The sequence below is a fragment of the Pantherophis guttatus genome, chromosome 3, assembly GCF_059756535.1.
Source record: "Pantherophis guttatus breed Tessera chromosome 3, ASM5975653v1, whole genome shotgun sequence".
Lineage (NCBI taxonomy): Eukaryota > Metazoa > Chordata > Lepidosauria > Squamata > Colubridae > Pantherophis > Pantherophis guttatus.
The window spans coordinates 203,551,006-203,571,253 of NC_142065.1; the positions used below are offsets into that span (position 1 = coordinate 203,551,006).

At 40.7% G+C, this 20,248-nt stretch overlaps 1 protein-coding gene across 6 annotated transcripts in view; it reads right to left on the minus strand.

Moving 5' to 3' along the window:
• Positions 1-20,248, minus strand: part of ASAP1 (ArfGAP with SH3 domain, ankyrin repeat and PH domain 1) — a 194,109-nt gene that overhangs the window by 61,523 nt on the left and 112,338 nt on the right. For all 6 annotated transcript variants that reach the window (XM_060681834.2, XM_087890894.1, XM_060681835.2 and 3 more), the window contains 6 exons: positions 20,075-20,149; positions 19,218-19,267; positions 17,817-17,946; positions 14,454-14,539; positions 13,494-13,569; positions 11,757-11,843 (listed from right to left, as the gene is read on the minus strand). In XM_060681834.2, the coding sequence (XP_060537817.1) occupies positions 11,757-11,843; positions 13,494-13,569; positions 14,454-14,539; positions 17,817-17,946; positions 19,218-19,267; positions 20,075-20,149 (504 nt within the window). The remainder of the gene's footprint in view (positions 1-11,756; positions 11,844-13,493; positions 13,570-14,453; positions 14,540-17,816; positions 17,947-19,217; positions 19,268-20,074; positions 20,150-20,248) is intronic.

Sequence of the window (20,248 nt, forward strand, 5' to 3'; positions counted from 1 at the left end):
GCTCTTTGGCTTCTTTGTTTCACATTAATTCCTTTATTTATAGAGCTACAGCACAAAGAATGATTTCGTTTACAGAAGACTTGAGACACAGAATGTTTATTTATTTTTTGGCTTAGCAGATAAAGGATTATTGCATACTTCCACAGTGCTGAAAAGCTCTGAATGAAAAATCTTAGCACATTTAGTTAAAAAACAAAATCATAATGTCCGATGTAAGAAATGTAGAAAGAGTTGGCAGCCAGCAAGCTATATACACACACACGTAAACCACATGTATATTGATTGTTCAATGGTATTTCCAATGTCTCTGTTTTTTGTTCTTAGTTTGAAATTAGGATGAAATTCAAAGTACCGTATTTTTTGGAGTATAAGACGCACATTTCCCCCCCAAAAGAGGGTGAAAATTTGGGTGTGTCTTATATACCAAACGTAGCCCCGCCCACCCTCCTTCCCCCGGAAAATGGGGCACGCAGAGGCAGCAATAAGCTATGGCAATCTCTGCAGCCTGAAACAGCTGACGTTCGGGAGGCCGATCTAACCGACAATCAGCTGCTTGTGCTAATCAGGTTGTGCTGAAGCTGAAACAGGGTGTTTGCTGCAAGGAGACAAATTGCTGGGAGGCAGATTTCTTTTTCTTGTTTTCCTTCCCAAAAAAGGTAGGTGTATCTTATAGTCCGAAAAATACGGTATACATGTGCGGGATGCCTGTATATACCTATGGCAAACATACACAAATACACAAGCCTGATGGAAATGTGGCGACAGTGAAGACAAGATCTGCAAATTTACTGTGAATATAAATAGCCATTAAAGCATTGACTTACTCTCCTAGACTTCGATCAGAGAAGGCAAATGAAACAAAGAGAAAGAGAAAAGTAAGACAATTTATTTTTTCTAAAAGAACAATACCGAACACTTTGCAGCCTATTTCAATACACAATTAGTAAGGGCAGTAATAAAAACAGTCACAAAGGGGCACGGATTGTCTTTCATAATAAAATTCTTAATGCTGATGGAAAGATGTTACACAAATCCCCAGGGAAATTGTGTACACAGGTAGTCCTTGACTTACGACTGGCCACTTAGCAACCATTCAAAGTTACAACGGACCTCCCCAGGATACTTGCAACCCTATTCCAAAATTCTGATGGCTGCCCACCCCCACCCCCCCATGGTCATGTGATTACATTTTGGGCGCTTAGCAATTGGCCTGCCTTTACAGCCATTTGCAACATCCTGTGGTCATGTGGCCACAATTTACAATGTGTTTTGTTGTAAACTGGCATTTACGTCCTGTTTCCAGCAAAAAAAAAAAAAAAAAGCCACTTGCAAACAATGGATTCGCTTAACGATCACTGCAAAAAAAAAAAAAAAAGTCATAAAATTGGATGCAATCACACGATGAGCTGCTTAACAACTGACAAAACTTATGACTGTAATTCCAGGCTCAATTGTGATCATAAGTCAAGGATCACCTCTATGTGTCAATGCTTCTTTAAAGATAGAATGGAACAGCAATACGTAGAACTTAATTACAGTCATCCTATAGCATATGTTCTGATAAATGGCCACCGATTCTGAATTTGATATTAGCATCACTAAAATTTATTTATTTTATTTATTTATTTATTTATTGAATTTCTATACCGCCCTTCTCCCGAAGGACTCAGGAGGGTGAACAGATTAAGATTTCATATATATATAAGAAATAAAGGGAGACTCAGCCTTACCCTTACTTGGATTCGAACCTGGGCTGCCTGCAGGTTCGAATCCAAGTAAGGGTAAGGCTGGCTGATGAGAGCTAAGAAGCTTGAAATAGGTCTATACCAGTCTCCCTTTATTTCTTTATCAGTAAAATATATTTGGTATAAAAAAATGGTTTGTTTTGGATGCAACTGCTTGAGGGCTCCTGGGTTGGAGCTGAAAGGCAAAAGAGAGCAGAATGCTCTCTCCCACATGTTGGGAGTAGACCAGGTGTCTCGGTAAAACACTTTAAATATATATATACGTCGGAAAGTGCGAAGATCTGGGATTATTCATATTCCAGGGGGTATTTAACCAGAATTTGTTCGTTTTCATTAAGATTTGTTGAATATGAAGCAAGGGCACTTGCTTTCCCACAAGATTGGAGTCCTTTTTTTGCATCATGTCAACTAACTCAATGAACACAATACCAGTTTTGGCAGAGCACGTACATTTGGGAAACACAGAAAATTCCCTTTAAATTAAGGGGGATTTTTTTCCCTACCCCCAAATGTAATGACAGAACACCCCTTCATCCTTCTACATACATGCTTCTGTTTCCCCAAATTGTTTGTCTCCTCCAAACTTCCTGACCTAGATCCAGAATGGCGAAGATGTTTTTTGCAATTTTTTACAGGGAACAAAGCACCAAAGGAGATGATCCAGTTAGCAGGGAAGAATTTTAAAACTAAGCATTTTCTCTACCTTCTTCTACTTTTAACAGCAGCCTCGAGAAAACTATCTGTTTTTATTAAGGGGGAACTAATTAGAAACCCATGGTAAATAAGTCTATTTTCCTAGAAACATTTTTCACGGAGCCACTGCAAAAAACACTACACAAAATGCCAGCATTCATGTTGCTTTCTTCATCATGCAAAAACTGCAAACAGGTTTCCGAGATTATTTAACACAAAAGCTCTGCACTAAGCAGTTGTTTGAAGGGCAGGCACGTGTCCATGTGTTAGAGCAACAAATCTAACTTTTTAATCCCATCCTACATGCCCAGGGAGCAAAATGACCTTTGGAATGTGTTGGTGTTTCATTTGCAAAAATTGGGCAGGGCTAGCGTTGAACAATAGGACTGGGAGAAAAATAAATATTGGACATTATGAAATATATTACTCATATTTCTACAGTCATTCTTTCCTATAAATGGTTTTCCCAGAAATAATGTACGACTGTGAGAGTTGGGCCACCGGGAAGGCTGAGCGCCAAAGAATTGATGCTTTCGAACTGTGGTTTTGGAGAAGATCCTTCAATGTCCCTTGGACTGCAAGGAAGGCGATCAAATCAACTCAATCTTAAAGGAAAACAATCTTGACTGACAGATGCTGAAGCTCAAATGCTTTGGCCACCAAATGAGAAGAGAGGACTCCTCAGAAAAGACCCTGAGGTTGGGAAAGATGGAAGGCCAAAGGAGAAGGGGAAGGCAGAGGATGAGATGGTTAGATAGTGTCACTGATGCAATGAACATGATTTTTGGCAAACTCTAGAAGACAGTGGAGGACAGAGGGGGCTGGTATGCTATTGTCTATGGCAGAGGTGTCAAACTCAATTTCATTGAGGGCCGCATCAGGTTTGCATTTGACTTCGAGGGGCTGGGGTGGGTATGGCCAGCTTGACGTCACTCATGTCGAGGGCGCCAGTGGGCGCCCAAGCGCTTTGCCAGCGAAAACAGGGTCCCGAGCTCCGTTTTCAGCTGCAACAGCCTCCTGCAACCCTCTACCAGTGAAAACGGAGTTCGTGAGGGCCGCCCGTGGCCCTCCTGAGCTCTGTTTTTGCTAGCAGGGGTACCACAGGCCGGATCCGGACCACGGGCCCTGAGTTTGACCCTGGTCTATGGGATTGCCAATAGCTGGGTATGACTTAGCATCTTGAAGAACAACTACCTGTGCAATGATATGTAGGAATGAGCCTGGAAGACAGGAGGAAGACTTGCCGCCTGGACAAGGTTCTTTAAGGCAGGGGTCTCCAACCTTGACAACTTTATGACTGGTGGACTTCAGCTCCCAGAAATCCTCAGCCAGCATGCGCTGACTGAGTACCTCTGGGAGTTGAAGTCCACAAGTCGTAAAGTTGCCAAGGTTGGAGACCCCTGCTTTAAGAGGCAGCTCAGTTCACGGTATCAGTCTTGCAAGGTAGTCCAGACAAAACCCCCAAGCAGATAAACTGGCCGTACTGCACTGTGGAGCTACTTTAACAGAATTTTACAAGGTTGATACTTTTTCTTGCCTCTTCTGTTTTTAGTCTCCAGAAAAGAGACTTCCTGAAATGTTCCCAAGGCTTTTCCCACCACTTGTGGACTGAGCCCCTTCTTATCAGGCTGTGGGGCTTCCTCCTGTCTCCCAAGGTCATTCTCACATACCATCATGTAGAGGTTCCAGAATGTTGTGTTGATTGTAGGGTCTTTGGAAGAAGACAAAGTAACCATAATAGTTTCTGAAACGAAGAGCCTTCCCCAGAGATTGTTGCTGAGAGAAACATCTGGGTCAAGACTACTTGCAAAGGTCTGGCAGTGTTCACAGCCTGGCATTTCCCAAGGGAACCAAAGCAAAGCTTGCATCCATCCATCCAAGGAAGGAAGCTTGCTGTTGCAACAATGCCATTCGTGGGATGGACTTTTCAAGGCCATATGGCTAAGACCAGGAGACAAGGGAGTGGAAGTAATCATCTACCTCCTTCAATCCTCCATGTGTAAAATGAAGAGTAAATTAAGTTTAAAGAGCTAGGCTAGGGATGTCCAATCTTGGTAACTTTAAGACTGGTGGACTTCAACTCCCAGGATTCCCCAGTCAGCCATGCTGGCTAGAGAATTCTGGGATTTGAAGTCCACCAGTCTTAAAGTTGCCAGGATTGAACACCCCTGAGCTAAGCTATTTAAAGTTGAATCAAAGAGAACAAACTAAAACAAAAACAATATTCTAGGAAAAGGAGAAAAAAACAAAACAAACAGGAAGCTCCAGAAATGAAAGAGTTATCATTATGGTAATCACCATAATGAAAGGATTCCAGGAGAGATACATTTAGCCAGGGTTGTGGAGCATCGGATAAATAAAACATGCTAATGACTGAATTAAACTAGTACCAATAAAATGCTAAGCATCCTGTAACTGGGTGTTTTAAAGTACTTCTTTCAACTATTTAAGCGTAACTGGCCTTTGAGATTGGCCACAAAAATATGGGTCACCGTGCTACTTGCAGGCCATTAAATTGGCAGGCATGAAAGGCACAATCTCCTCCGTGGAGTTTTGTGGCTACATAATTCTCTTTCAAAGATATAATTTCTACTTCCTCCGTAGACTGTTTTCAACTGGAATCTTAAAAAACTGCTTTTGCATCTGTTTTGCAAAATCTGGCCTTAAAAGTAGAATGTAAAAGTTGCGGTCGTTTTATTGCGGATTCTGGAATGCATTTTGTTTCTGTGTGATTTTAAAGCGTACATTTTGCATTCTTTTAATCACTCATTTTAAATTATGTCTCCTTTTGAGAAAGACGCTTCAGCTCTGAAATGTAGCAGAAAAGTTGTTAAAATAAATAGGGTATTGTTTCTTAGCTTTTCACTGAAAAATATTTTAATGATTCATTTAGCAATCCGCTTCAGTCACAGTTAGAATTGTTCACCAAAGAAATATAATAGGTTTTGAATAGTTTTAAAGGCGAGTCTACAAAAACTTTTTGTGAAGGATGGATTTCGTTACTCCTTTGCCATAAAGTCTTAAATGAATATGAATCTATTTTAAATTTTGTATTTATATGTTTTATTCTATGACTGTTCACCGCCCTGAGTCCTTTGGGAGTAGGGCGGTATACAAAGTCAATAAAATTAATTAATTAAGTAATTAAGTAATTAATTAATTTGCCCTAAGAAATAAATATTTCTTCAAAATGAGGTTTGATACACTAGTGCAGAATCCACTAGAGGAATAAAGTGACTTTTATTTTTTTAAAAATGTGGAAGGGCAAAGCAGAAACTAATAAACATATAAAAAGTATACTCATTTTAATGCTATCTAGGCTAAATAAACTATGACTATGGTTAATTTTGCCCATTGCGCATGAATGGAGAAAGCCAGTATTAAACAGTTTTACATGTAACAATTAAGACATTCTTTTGAGCATCTCTGGGTTTGGCAAAATAAGAATCAGTAAGCATTGCCACCTGATCCTCGGATTGAGAAGATGATGGCTATTATTTTCTTAGAACACTTTTAAACGACTTCGCAACTACCAACAAATTCCACTTTTTAACTCAGTGAGCTATAGAATATTAATTTAAAGGTGAACCCTGCAGTAACACTAGGCACAATTCATTGGTTGTCAACTATAAAGCCCTTTAAGACTTAGGATCTAGTTACTTATAGGACCATCTTCATCCTTTTTCTGTCTGACCTATCGTATCTGAAAGGCTTTCTGCAGTCCAAGTCCCCTCTGTAAACACTGTCATCTTGAAGAAGAAAAGAATGGATGGAAGTGGAAGTGGAAGTAGAAGTAGAGGTAGAAGTAGGACTAGACTAGACTAGACTAGACTAGACTAGACTAGACTAGACTAGACTAGACTAGACTAGTTGGAAGGGACCTTGGAGATCTTCTACTTCATCCCCCTGTTGAAACAGAAGACCCTATACCATTTCAGACAAGTGGTTGTCCAATCTCTTCTTAAAACCTCCAGTGCTGAAGCATTACACCTTCTGAAGGTAAGCCATTCCACTGATTGATTGTCTGTGGGATCAGCCTTGGGAAGAGAAAGAGCAACCAACAGAACAATGGCCAGGTAAGAGTAAAAAGCATCTCAGAAGGGAGTTCCATGGAAAGTGAAGGCAAAGAAGCAGCTATGTGTTTTGAGACTTGCAAGATTGATGTCAGTCCTTCAAGGCAGTCCAGACAAGAAACCAACATTGTAAGAAATGGCATACTTTTATTATGAGGTTATAACAACATAATCTGTTGATTTCCACACCCCTATTTCTTCTGTGGCCTTAGAAGACCGGCCTTCTCTTAAGATGTGTGTACCCTATAAAACTCCTGGCAAATAGATGGGGAAGAAACGGAGGTAGTGACAGATTTTATTTTCCTGGGCTCCAAGATCACCACAGATGGGGACTGCAGCCAAGACATTAAAAGACGCTTCCTTCTGGGGAGGAAAGCTATGGCAAATCTAGACAGCATTCTAAAAAGCAGAGACATCACCCTGCCAACAAAAGTGTGTATAGTCAAGGCTATGGTTTTCACAGTTGCAATGGATGGCTGTGAAAGTTGGACCATAAGGAAGGCTGAGTGCCAAAGAATTGAAGCCTTTGGTGCTGGAGAGTCCCTTGGACTGCAAGGCGATCCAACCGGTCAGTCCTAGAGGAGATCAACCCTGACTGCTCTTTAGAAGGCCAGGTCCTGAAGATGAAACTCAAATACTTTGGCTACCTAATGAGAAGGAAGGACTCACTGGAGAAGAGCCTAATGCTGGGAACGATTGAGGGCAAAAGAAGAAGGGGACGACAGAGAAGGAGGTGGCTGGATGGAGTCACTGAAGCAGTGGCCGTGAGCTTGAATGAACTCCAGAGGATGGCAGAGGACAGGAAGGCCTGGAGGAACATTGTCCATGGGGTTGTGATGGGTCAGACACAACTTCGCAACTAACAACAACAACCCTATAAAACAATAGCCTTCCAAAGTGATAGAAATGGTATGTGTGAATGACCTTGGGACACAGGGGGAGGAGCTAGAGTTAGGGGAATGGTTGGATAAGATAAGAGGTAGCTTAGCCCACAGAAGGAATGTGGGTGTGCAAACGGCTCAGATGGGGCCCTTCCCAGTTTCTTGGGCTGTAAAGGTGACAAGGAAGAAAGGTGCCTTCAGACTTGCAAGATTCTGTTTACAATAAAGTGCATTTAGTTCATCAGGGTGTGCTTCCTATCTGGATTACATCGCAAGGTATGAATGACCCATACTCTGTTGGTTCTTTCATAAAGCTATAAAAACACAGTTCTCAAGTAGGATGATCTGCTCCCTGATAGTTTATCCCGATTGGTACGAATAGGTGTGAGTTGATTGTCCTTCTCTAGTGCATGATACGCATTTTTGTTTTTTGTTGTTTCTATTATTTGTTTTCTGAGTTAATCGTAATATGTAAGGTGCATAGAGTTAACAACCCTGATGGGTGGAAGGAGCTGGTTGGCTGGCAGGCTAGCTGATAGATGGAAGGATAGATCTATTGAAAATAACTGGATAAGCAAATGATTATCAAATACTCAGAAAGAACTCCATGCTGAGCGAGAGAAAGCTAACCACTTTACAAACATATAAAACATATTGGCAGAATACCTGAGTACTTAATGGGGAAAATGGAATGGATGGTTTTTAAAAGAGCACGGATTGACCTAATGTTTTGCTGTATAGTATTTTTCATTTATCTGAGCTGATCTAGGAATATACCCAATTTCAACCAAATCTAGTAAAACTGTCATAGATACCAGCAAGTAAAAGAAATAGTAGCATTGATTTATGTATCTATTTTGTGTTGGATGTTTTACTTCCATGGATACAGTATGCAACATTAAATACTTCATTCAGACTTATCATGGTAGGCAGCCCTCGACTATGATGATTTTTCTGCATCCCACGGATAGGGGCTTAACTTGCTTGCACAGACCGGTTTCTGGCATGCTGCGGCCTGGTGCCAGTCCACAGAACGGGGGTCGAGGACCCCTTCTTTATGGAACACATATATACACCTACACTGAAGTGTTAAGAATGAAGGTGTTGTGGCCTGTCAGTCACTGGCCCCTCCAGCAGCTGAATCAGAGGAGGAGGAGGAGGCATGGGAGTCAGGATCAGCATCAAGGCAACCTGAGAGCTCCGAGGGGGAAGAGGGAATGGAGCTGGAAGAGAGAGAGAGAGACAGAGGCGGAGCCTGGGCCATTTGTCAGCCCTCAGATGGAGAGTCAACAGCCCCCAGATCTGGAAGTGGCTGATGTGGAAGAGGAGGAACAGCTGGGTCCAGTGCCTGATGTGCGGATGCGCAAAAGGCAGAGGAGAGGAGAGCAGTGGAAATCTATGGGCTGATCCTTGGGAAGGAAGAGTCACCGCTGCTAGCAAAGCCCCACCCTAGCTCTGGGGATAAAAGGCAGGGGCAGAAATGAATAGGTGTGGCAGACAACTACTCATCTCCCTTCTGGGCAGACTTGTTAGCCTGAGGTGAAAGAGAAACTTTTTTTGTGATGGCTGCTGATGCTCCTAATAAAGGAATCATTGAGTTAAATACAGAGGGTTTGTTGTGTTTGGGGAGCTGGGTCAGAACAGAAGGTTTTTTAAAGTCACCTTTATGGAGTATGAAAGTACTGAGAGAGAGAAAAAAATATATGGGAGAAAAAAGTGTGACCGACTCCTTGTGTTCTGCAGGCCTGAGATGGACACTTTGTCCACACGTAATTTGCAATTCAAAGGAAACGGACAGAACACACAATATATTCCATATGTACTTTTGACCTCAAGGAGCTGGGAAGAATGGAATCCACAGATGGGAAAAGAGGAAAGACCAACATTTTCTATTTCCTTCCAGAAAGCAGAATGGTGGGAAGAAAAAGAATGCTATATGGTAAGAAAACAATGTGCATAAATCAGAGGCACAGAGGCAGAAACAAGAGAACAGATAAATGAGGGACTCTTTCAACTTCTCTTCCTAGGCAGAAGCCCCTCAAGCGTAACCTGTGAAGTCCATCACTTGAAACAACTGAGAAGGGGGCACTCCTGACTGAGGATTAAAGAAGTCAACAGAAAAATCCTCAGAAAATTAAGGGATCCCCGTGACCGTCCCAGCTGGCTTCCAACAAGCAAGTCAACGGGGAAAGCCAGATTTGCACAATAGCACTTAAGACTTTTATACCGCATTACATTGCTTTTACAGCCCTCTCTAAGCAGTTTACAGAGTCAGCCTATGGCCCCCAACAATTTGGGTCCTCATTTTACCACCTCAGAAGGACGGACAGCTGAGTCAACCTTGAGCCTGGTGAGATTTGAACTGCCAAATTGCAGGCAGCCGGCAGGCAGCAGAAGTAACGTGCAGTACTGCACTCTAACCACTGCACAATTATGGCTCTTAATGTGATTCACTTAACAATGGTGGTCATCCACTTAACAACCATGGCAAAAAAAGTCATAAAATTGAACCTAACTCCCTTTACAACTTCCTTATTAAGTGAAATTCTGATCCAAACTGTGGTCGTTAATATTTAATATTAATATTAAATATTAAATATTTAATAATATCCGATATTTTCCACCACAAGAATTATACTAAAAATGTCTTAGGGCAATGATTGCACCGAAATGTCGCGTGCGTGACCGCACTCCGGAAAAGCCAAACTTCCAGGTTATAGCGTGCATGTGGACCCAATGATCAGCTGGCCGCCGCGCATGTACAGGCCGGTTTTCAGCACTGCTGCACATGTGAAGGGATTGTGCTCCGGAAAAGCCGAACTTCTGGGTTCTGGCACGCATGCACACACGACAATCAGCTGGCCGGCGTGCATGCACACACCGGTTTTCAGCACTGTCGCGTGTACAAAGGACAGCTGATCATGGCATGCGCATGCGCACCAGAAAGCCGGATGACGAACAGGCATGGCTGCGCGTGCTGGGTGATGTGGCTTTGTGTGCCACTTTGGCCACACGTGCCATAGGTTTGCGATCATGGTCTTAGGGAATGGCCTTAAAGGACAAGAAGAAGAGACATCCCTTCACCAAGGCAATGAACAGACAAGTATAGCTTGCGCTCCTTCCAAGAAAATAATTTGACAAAATGCCTCAGAGAGATCCTTTCTTAACTCTCAAGAAGTGAGGGAGGGAAAGGAGCACGATGGCTCACGTGGTTGGGAGGAAGCAGGAGGTTAGCAAGCCCGTGTTCGAGACCCGAGAGCTGCTGCGAAGCAGGGTTGAGCTCTCATCCTTCACTCCAGCTCCTGCCGGGGACGTGAAAGGAGCCCCCTCAACTGGGTGTCCCTAGGGCAATGGTGATGTCACCAGCTAATCCTTGCAACCCGGAAGCGCCTTGGTGCTTCTGACACAAATGCAAAAAAAGTGAGGGAGAAGAAAAGCACATTCAGGCCTTCAAGACTGTATCACTACAGCTGTTCCAATAAAAGTAGTTCTAGACTTACATGGCATTGGTTTATTTATTCATTAAATTTATATGCTGTCCATCTCACTGCTAGTTTAGATTTGCAAAATAATAAAAAGTTTGCAGAATAATAGAAAGTTCAAAAGATAATTCAAAAGACTTACAATTAGAAGGATTAAATAGTTGGCTTCTTTGTCTGGTTTATCTTACAGGGCTGACATACACCATAAGCTAGAAGCGCTGTGGTGTTTGTGTGATGGGCAGCATGATTGAGTCATACTTGTGATATCCCTGAAGAATGGCAGATAGTAACTTGCAGTAAATTGGGAAACCTTATATTATTACAAATCTTTCCCAGGATCTACTCAGGTATCTTATTTTTTCTTTTATTTTCCATACTCTCTGGCCATGAGCTACTAATTATAAATTACATAGTCTATAATAGCATGTAAATAATAAAATATAAATAGTATAAATGACATAGTCTATAATAGAATGTAAATAATAAATATAACGCAAACATCCCAATTAGAGTGTCTTTTTATGTCACTTTAAATGCTGACTTTACTAAGTGTAAAATGGAGTCAATGGCGTTCAACCCATTGTTGATAGCAATAGCAACAGCACTTAAAACATATACTGCTTCGCAGTGCTTTACAGGCCTAGCTCTAAGCAGTTCACACAGTCAGCATATTACTCCCAACAATCTGGGTCCTCATTTTACCGACCTCGGAAGGCTAGAAAGCTGAGTCAACCTTGAGCCAGTGAGAATCGAACTGCCGAACTGCAGGCAGCCGGCAGTCAGCAGAATAAGTCTGCAATATTGCATTCTAACCACTACGCCACCACATCTCTTAGTATATAAGTAACTCAAACTGACACTAGTTTTGCTTGTGATTCTTACCTCTTTTTGGTCAAGTTGTAAAGAGGATTTTATCAAGTCCCTCAACGCAGTAAGTTGCTTCTTTTCTTCATCTTGTGTCTGTTTTATCTACAGCAAAAATATCCACAAAGTGTTACCCATGTACATTTCTTTATTTGGATCAACACAAATATACTGTACTTGTGTGCATCTTTATGTCTGTCTATAATATTAGATTTTTATCCCTCCTTTATTATATATATATACTTATATATATATATAAGTAACTCAAGACAGCAAACATAACTAATACTCCTTCCTCCTATTTTCCCCAACAACAACCCTGTGAGGCAAGTTGGCTGAGAGTGTGTGACTAGCCCAAAGTCACAGTTAGCTTTCATGCCTAAGCCAGGACTAGAATTTATAGACTCTGGCTGATTGACCTAAACTTACCCAGTTGGTTTTCATGCTTGAGGTGGGACTAGAACTCATAGACTCTTGCTGATTGGCCCAGACCCATCCAGCTGGTTTTCACGCCTAAGGTGGGACTAGAACTCAGAGTCTCCTGGTGATTGGCCCAAAGTCACCCAGGCGGCTTTCATGCCTAAGGTGGGACTAGAATTCATAGACTTCTGCTGATTGGCCCAAAGTCACTCGATTGGCTTTCATGCCTAAAGTGGGACTAGAACTCAAGAGTCCCCTGGTGATTAGCCCAAAGTCACGCAACCGGCTTTCATTCTTAGGGCAGAACTAGAACTCACAGTCTCCTAGTTCCTAGCCTAATGTCTTATACTTTAATCATCTACAGTGGAAATAAACTGTGTGCTTTTTTCCTCTCTTCATTATTTATTCTCAGAAAACCATAATGAGCTCAGTCCAGAAGGGAAGTTTTGAGAATGCAGATTTTCTTTACACTTTTCCACCCCCATATATATTCAAAAATAAGCTACATTGAGGAAGTACGTTCAGTCTCTTCTAAAAGAACCACAGTCACTTTCAAGAAATTACTGATCCCATGGTCTGACCACAAAGAACGGCATTCCTCACGCTACAAAACACCATTTTACAACACTAACCCTTTAAACATTAACTGCCTACACATTAGACTCTCAGAACAGCAGGACTGGGCTGGTTATAAACTTAGGTATGTAAGAGTATAGGATGGCCACTGAATTTATGCTTAGCTTAGTCTTTTTTCTAGAAATATAGTTGGACTAAAAAAGAAATTTGCTGAAACAAATTCTCAAATAACATTGAAAAGTCGTCTTAATATCCAAATGGGTTCAGGTCCCAGGAGTTTCAGAAAAGGTATATTCAACTCCCAGAATTCCCTAACCAGCTAATGCCGACTGGAGAATTCTGGGAGTTGAAGTCCACATGTCTTAAAGTTGCCAAGATTAAGAAAGATTGTCTTAAAAGCACCCCAGAAGTTTCTAAAATTATAATAAAGTTATTTATTTCTAGGTTTACCATGACAGAGCCAATCTACCAGAGGGCTATTCAAATGTATAGCCAGGCAAATACTTTCATTTTTCAAGCAATATAGGAGAGAGTCTATATATGGACTCATAAAAACACAGCAGAGACACTTTCCACTTGTAAACTCATTTCATTCTAGGTAATCTGAGCAAACTAGTCTAGCTGGTTTAAGAAATTAGAAAATCGGCAAGTTCATTTGTGAAAGTAATTTTGTGAATCCTACCTCACTTTTTATTCTTGGCTATTTGTACCCCACCATAGGCGATTATCAAATAAGGCCCTATTTTATGGATGACTTACGTTATATAAATCAGCAGCTAGCTTTTCAATGTACTGTTTGAGTTTATCAGCTGTCTTCAAGCCGTCTTGAAAGAAACTATAATGGAAATAAAATGTTATTCATCAGCAATGTTGGAATCTGGTTTTAAATTTAACAGTTTTTTTCCCCAATACATAGGTTACCCTGATTCCACAAATCCCATGTCAACAGAGAACCAGAGATATCTATAGATGGCTCTATTTCTGAATATAGTCATTCTTTTTGTGGGGTTTCTAAATGCTTACAGTATTTTATTTTTAATACTGAATTTTGATTTTTTTATGATTGTGTGTGTATGTGTGTTCTTTTTTGTCTGATTGTGGTAAACGGCCCAGTCACTTTATATGAGATGGGTAGCCATATAAATTTGTTTATAGGTAGTCCTCAACCTACAACCATTCGTTTAGTGACCGTTCAGAGTTACAATGGCACTGAAAAAAATGACTTATGCCCAGTGTTCACACTTACGACCATTGCAGCATCCCCATGGTCAAGTGATCAAAATTTAGGAGCTTGGCAACTGGCATGTATTAATTTTAAATTTATTGCAGTGTCCTGGGTCAACTGATCACCTTTTGCAACCTTCTGACAAGAGGAAACGATTACAGGCCAGGCAATAGCAAATTTCCTTCAATGTGAATTATATCTTACATTCAAGGCAGCTTTTTCTTCTCTTTCCAGATTATATCAAGTCACCTCTCGATTCATTTTTCAAACCAGTTTGTATGTCAGTGAAAGGATAATCAAATCAAACCTTCTATGCAGAAAACAATAGGAATTCAATATCTACGACTCTGAACAAAGGGCATTCACATTTTTGTTTTTTTGAAATCGAGAAATTTCAATAAAAGCAGGTGATGTCATCCCTGAGGAGAAAAAGCCTTCTATATTTAAACAAAAAAAACACATTGCAGATGAAGAGATGAAAAAAATATACTCACTTGCATTGTGCATGATAATACTTAATAAGATTTTGTAAAAGGTCCACACCCTTTTTCGTCTTGATTTCATTAACCTTAATGAGATACTATGGAGAGAGAGAAAAATCAAAGCTCAGTAGATAATTATACATTTGGGCCTAGCTGCATTCAAAGGCAGGTTCTATTTGAAATCTATTTTAACAAATTAAGCAATTATCTTGCAAGTTGTTTACAGCTAGCATCTGAAGTTACTCTGCTAATATGTGATTAAAATTGTGCTGTATATAGAACAGTAAAACATAGCAAGGATATTTTACATTAAGCCAATACTGTGATGAATAGTGCTTTCTAAGTTATCTAATGCTATTGTTATTTCTTCCTTCCTAATACAATTAGTATCCTTTTTAGACATCGAGTAGCTAGGTCTAAATTTACATTTAAGTGCTTTAAAGTAGTAACTCTGTTCTAAAGTACGGCACTACACTAAATACATTTAGAGGCATGAAAACTTGCAAATCTCGGGTTTACATGTTTTTTCAATATGGCGCAACATCATCAGCAAATTCCAAGTTCATCATAAATGACGCTTACAAATTATGCTAGCAGCACATTATTTTTTAAAAATATTATCTGTAAAGCACCTAGAATCGCTCTGGATTGCGGTAGGGATAATTGACACAAATAAATAAATATCCCATTTAGTTCTAGTCCAAAATCTTGCCTTATCATTGGGAAGATTCACATGAAATAGTAAAGAGAATGAATAGGGAATGAACAAGAAAATAGTATATGCTATTCTATGCTGCTGAAAGATTTACTGCAAATCTGAAATTCTGGTTTCATTTCTCTCCTATAAAGCCAGAAATCATAAACCAACAGTAAGCCACAATTTTATAAGAGAAAGAAAAAATCAGAGTCTTCTTTTAACACATAACTTTATTTAAGTCAGAGTTAGGGAGTGCTATCTGGATTTATTACCTACTATTAGGTAGAGCAAAGTAGAGCAAATCAAAATTCTTCGTATACTTTGTATGTATTGTTAAGCATAGAACTGACACTTTTTTAAAGATTCCAAAGCATGAATTACCTTGCTTTTTTTTTTTTTTTTTTTTAACCCTGAACAATTCCACAATAATCATCTTGCAGCCGCATCTAAGCAACTTAGGAACTGGCACAAAAAAATTAGGTTTAGAGCATTCATCTAGATTCTAGAATTATTGCAGGCCAGCACTGGGCAATCACATAGATTAATGCTGGCTGGGGAATTCTGGGAGTTGAAGTCCACGCATCTTACATTTGCTGAGGTTGATAAAACACTTATCTAGGCCAGCGGCCTCCAACTTTTTGCCGCCAGGGATTGATTCTGTGGAGAAAGGATTTTCTGCGGACCGGAGGGAGTGTGGTTTTGTGTGCTGCCTGCATCCCGCAGATGGGGCAGATGGGGCATTGCTTGTTTGCATGGACCGGTTGCTGGCATGTCACGGACCAGTGCCGATCCACGGACCAGGGTGGGGGGTTTTGGGGACCCCTGATCTAGGCTGTATTTGCACAAGCGGTGAAGCTCCAATGAAAGTGTGTCAACTCTGAAGAGAACCTGGCTGAAGCCATCTTTAGCTGCCTCATAGTTGCCACATACTCTGAGGGGGAAGGGAGGGAAGAGAGGGGGAAGCAGATAAAACAAAGAGCTCTCCCATGGGAACCAAGGTCATCCCAACAGGTGAAAATTGGAGGAGGAAAGGAATGACCAAGGAACCCGCCAAATGCCTTAATTGGACAATGTGACCTGTGACACTTGGGGAGGGAAACAATTGTTCTTTTAATTATATCACAAAACGCGGGAAACTTTCAGAGTTGGTTTTCACTAGCTGTGCCGATATGATGTGTCCAATAAACATGTTCTTTGAGGAATCTACCTGCCTCGGAGTTCTGACTTTAATGGATGCGTTACTCGGAACACTGACAGAAAGATTCAATGTAATCACACAGTTTGCGCAAACTCAACTTTTATCCTCTTTTTGTGAATTAACCCTAAAACAGTTATTGAATTTGATACAAAGTTGGTAAGTGCTTGTCAATTTGGGAAGGAATGGGGAGAGTTTTGAGTTCCAATAGAGAAGTACCCTGTTTCCCCCTAAATAAGACATCCCCTAATAATAAGCCCAATCGGGCTTTTGAGCGCATGGCAATAAGGCTAAGCGCTTATTTCAGGGTTCAAAAAATATATATGACAGGGTCTTATTTTCGGGAAAACACAATATCTGTAGTTCAGGGTTGAATTGTGGCTATTTTAGGGCTTTCTGAGCTTGGTTGTTTGCTTGCAGATGTTTCAATACCCAATTAAGTAACATCTTCAGTGCAAGCAAGAGTTTGCTACCAGTTGATGAACAGTAGCTTGTCCTGCTCAGCACGTGGACAGACTCAACCACAGTTTCAGCTGGGAAAGTATTCGCTATCTTAGCATCCAAGCCAAGCCAGGAGCCTTGGTAGTACAGTGGTTTAATGCACCCTGTTATTAACACAGCTGCCTGCAATTTCTGCAGGTTCGAATCTCCCCAGGCTCAAGGTCGACTCAGCCTTCCATCCTTTCTAAGGTAGGTTAAATGAGGACCCAGTTTGTGGGGGAAATAAACTGACTTTGTATAAATATACAAAAAGTATGAAGGCTATTGCTTAACGCATTGTAAGCTGCCCTGAGTCTCCGGAGAAGGGCGGCATATAAATCAAATTAAAAAAAAAAAAAAATTTCCAGAAGCTTGGCATTCAAATAAATCACCCATCAAAGGACATAGTGAAATACCAGTTCGCATACCACTTCGGACAGACAATAAAAAACTTTGAAAGGAAACAAAAAGACTGGAACACATCCCCTTCAGCAGCTAATATTCAGATAAGCAGGGATTAATACCAGACAAATGATCAGGCAGAAAGCAATACTCTAATCAAAGAACTGGAAAGGAGAAAGCTACAGCCTGAAAAAACTGGCAGATAAACTACTACATACAAACAGTCACGTGCCCTGATGATGTTACCTAGTTTGGTAATGAAACATCTGTAGGCAAACAACGAAGTTTATACAGCACCAGGAATACAGGTTTCAAGTTGTTTTATACATTGTGGCCGGGATAAATAGATTTATGGAATGTTTAATCATAGAATGGTTAATAATCATGAGAGGTCCTTGGTGTTCTCTGAGCTTGCTTGTTTTCTTGCAGATGTTTCATTACCCAATGCTAGCACTGATGATATTACCTAGTTTGGGTAATGAAACATCTGCAAGAAAACAAGCAAGCTCAGAGAGCACCAAGGACCCCTCATGTCAGCCCTGAGCTACAAATATTCTCCTTTATTGATGTTTAATTGTTTAAATTTTAAAACGTGACTTACTTCACACATCTGGAGCTGAAACAGCCTTCTCTCTTTCTCCATTTCTTCTGCTATCTCGGCCCCAGTAATCTCTGTTCGTATCATCCCATGTTGTTTGGCATGTTCCCTTTTTTCCTTTTCAATTTTCGTGCTGTCAAAATTGCAAAACAAACCCACAAAAAGGAGAAACCTGTCAAAACTTTTTTGACAGTCGCAAGAATCCACAAGCCGAGTCCACTAATATAGAAACAATGACATTTCTCATGTTTTCCATTTCAACAGACTTCATCGAACAATAAATTCCAAACCAAAATAGCTCTCCACCTTAAGAGCAAGCTGTTAAGTGCTAAAAAGCAGAAGGAGGAATCCGTTATTTTAAAAAAATCCAACATAAACACGTCAAGAACGAGTTGAGTTCTATAGCACCTTGGCATTTGAGGTTTTTTCCCAATCTAAAAACGCTTCATTTTAAGGAAATTAACTTTGGAAGCGATCCTGTTCCTAAAAAAAAGAATTGTAATATGTTTTGAATCCTTATTTACTTATTGCTTTAAAAAATTGTAACATGATTCACTGATTCATGATGCACTGGTACAGATTCCTAAGTGGGACTGAGTTATATCAGGGGTGAAATTCAGCCGGTTCTATCCGGCTCAGCGGAACCAGTAGCGGCGGCTGCGGGAGGCTCCGCCCACCTGCACGGGGGTCATGACGTCCCTTTTTTGCAACGATTTTCAGTCTTTGCGCATGTGCAGAAGACTTTGCGCATGCATGGAGAACGGCATGTGCGAGGCGCACACACATTTGCGAACTGGTAGGGAAGGTAAGTGAATTTCACCCCTGAGTTATATACATTTATTTTTTTTCACAACGAACCATGAAGTGACAGACATGTGAAAAGAGTTTAAGGACAGGTAGTCCTCGACTTACAACTGTTCGTTTAGTGACTTTTCAAAGTTACAGCATCACTGAAAAAAGTGACTCAGTCATGACCAACGCCCCCATGGTCACGTGATCAAAATCCAGATGCGTGGCAACTGACTGATATTTATAACGGTTGCAGTGTCCTGGGGTCATGTGAACCGCTTTTGCGACCTTCTGATAAGCAAAGTCTATGGGGAAGTTAGATTCACTTAACAACCGTGTTACTAATGTTAACAACTGAAACAATTCACTTAACCACGGTGGCGAGAAAGGTTGTAAAATGGGGCAAGACTCACTTAATAAATGTCTCACTTAGCAACCTAAATTTTGGGCTCAATTCTGGTTGTAAGTTGAGGACCACCTGTATAGAAAGACAGGAGGTTATTTTATTTTATTTTTCACATTTCCGTCCCGCTCAAAGAGAGACTCTAAGCCGTGTACAATAAACTTCTTGACTTTAAGCACAATTGTTTGTTTAGCAAAGTTAACCATACTTACAATTTGGTCTCATAATCCTTCCAGGCTTTATCAAACGGCTTTTTGAGATCCTTAAGGGAGAGAAAATTAACTTAAAATAAGTTTATGGCAGTGCTATGTTTAAAAAATGCATGCTTAAGGTACTATTCCACAATTATAAAATGACCTAAAAGCTTTAAGTATTCGCGCCCCCCCTCCCGCCCAGGTGAATCTTAAGAGCTCATATATCTCAAGTTTTTTTAAAAAACGGATTGATGGGAAAGATAAGTATGCAGTTACAAGTAGATGTAATCAGATGTTCATGCAAATGTGATAATGTCCCCACTATATTGATTTGTTGTTTCTGTTAGTTGCGAAGTCGTGTCTGACCCATCGTGACCCCATGGACAATGTTCCTCCAGGCCTTCCTGTCCTCTACCATCCTCTGGAGTCCATTTAAGCTCACGCTGACTGCTTCAGTGATTCCATCCATCCAGCCACCTCATTCTCTGTCGTCCCCTTTGTATTTTGCCCTCCATCGTTCCCAGCATTAGGTTCTTCTCCAGTGAGTCCTTCCTTTTCATTAGGTGGCCAAAGTATTTGAGTTTCATCTTCAGGATCTGGCCTTCCAAAGAGCAGTCAGGGTTGATCTCCTCTAGGACTGACCGTTTGGATCGCCTTTCAGTCCAAGGGACTCGCAGGAGTCTTCTCCAGCACCAGAGTTCAAAGGCCTCAATTCTTAGGCGCTCAGCCTTTCTTATGGTCTAACTTTTACAGCCATCCATTGCAACTGGGAAAACCATAGCCTTGACTATACGCGCTTCTATATTGATAGATAACCGCAAAAGCACAGAAATAACCCCCCATTATTAAAGCCCATAGTAAATGTGTAAACTTACCCCTTTAATTCCTTTCAAATCCCCTTTCAACAGGGAGTCCAAGGTGAAGATAACATTATGGCTCAAGCCTTGCAGCTAGGGAGGAAAAGGAATATTATTCAGTATTTAAAAACAGTGAACTTAAAATAAACTACAGATAACCCTCCACTTATAAGCATTCATTTAGTGAGGGTT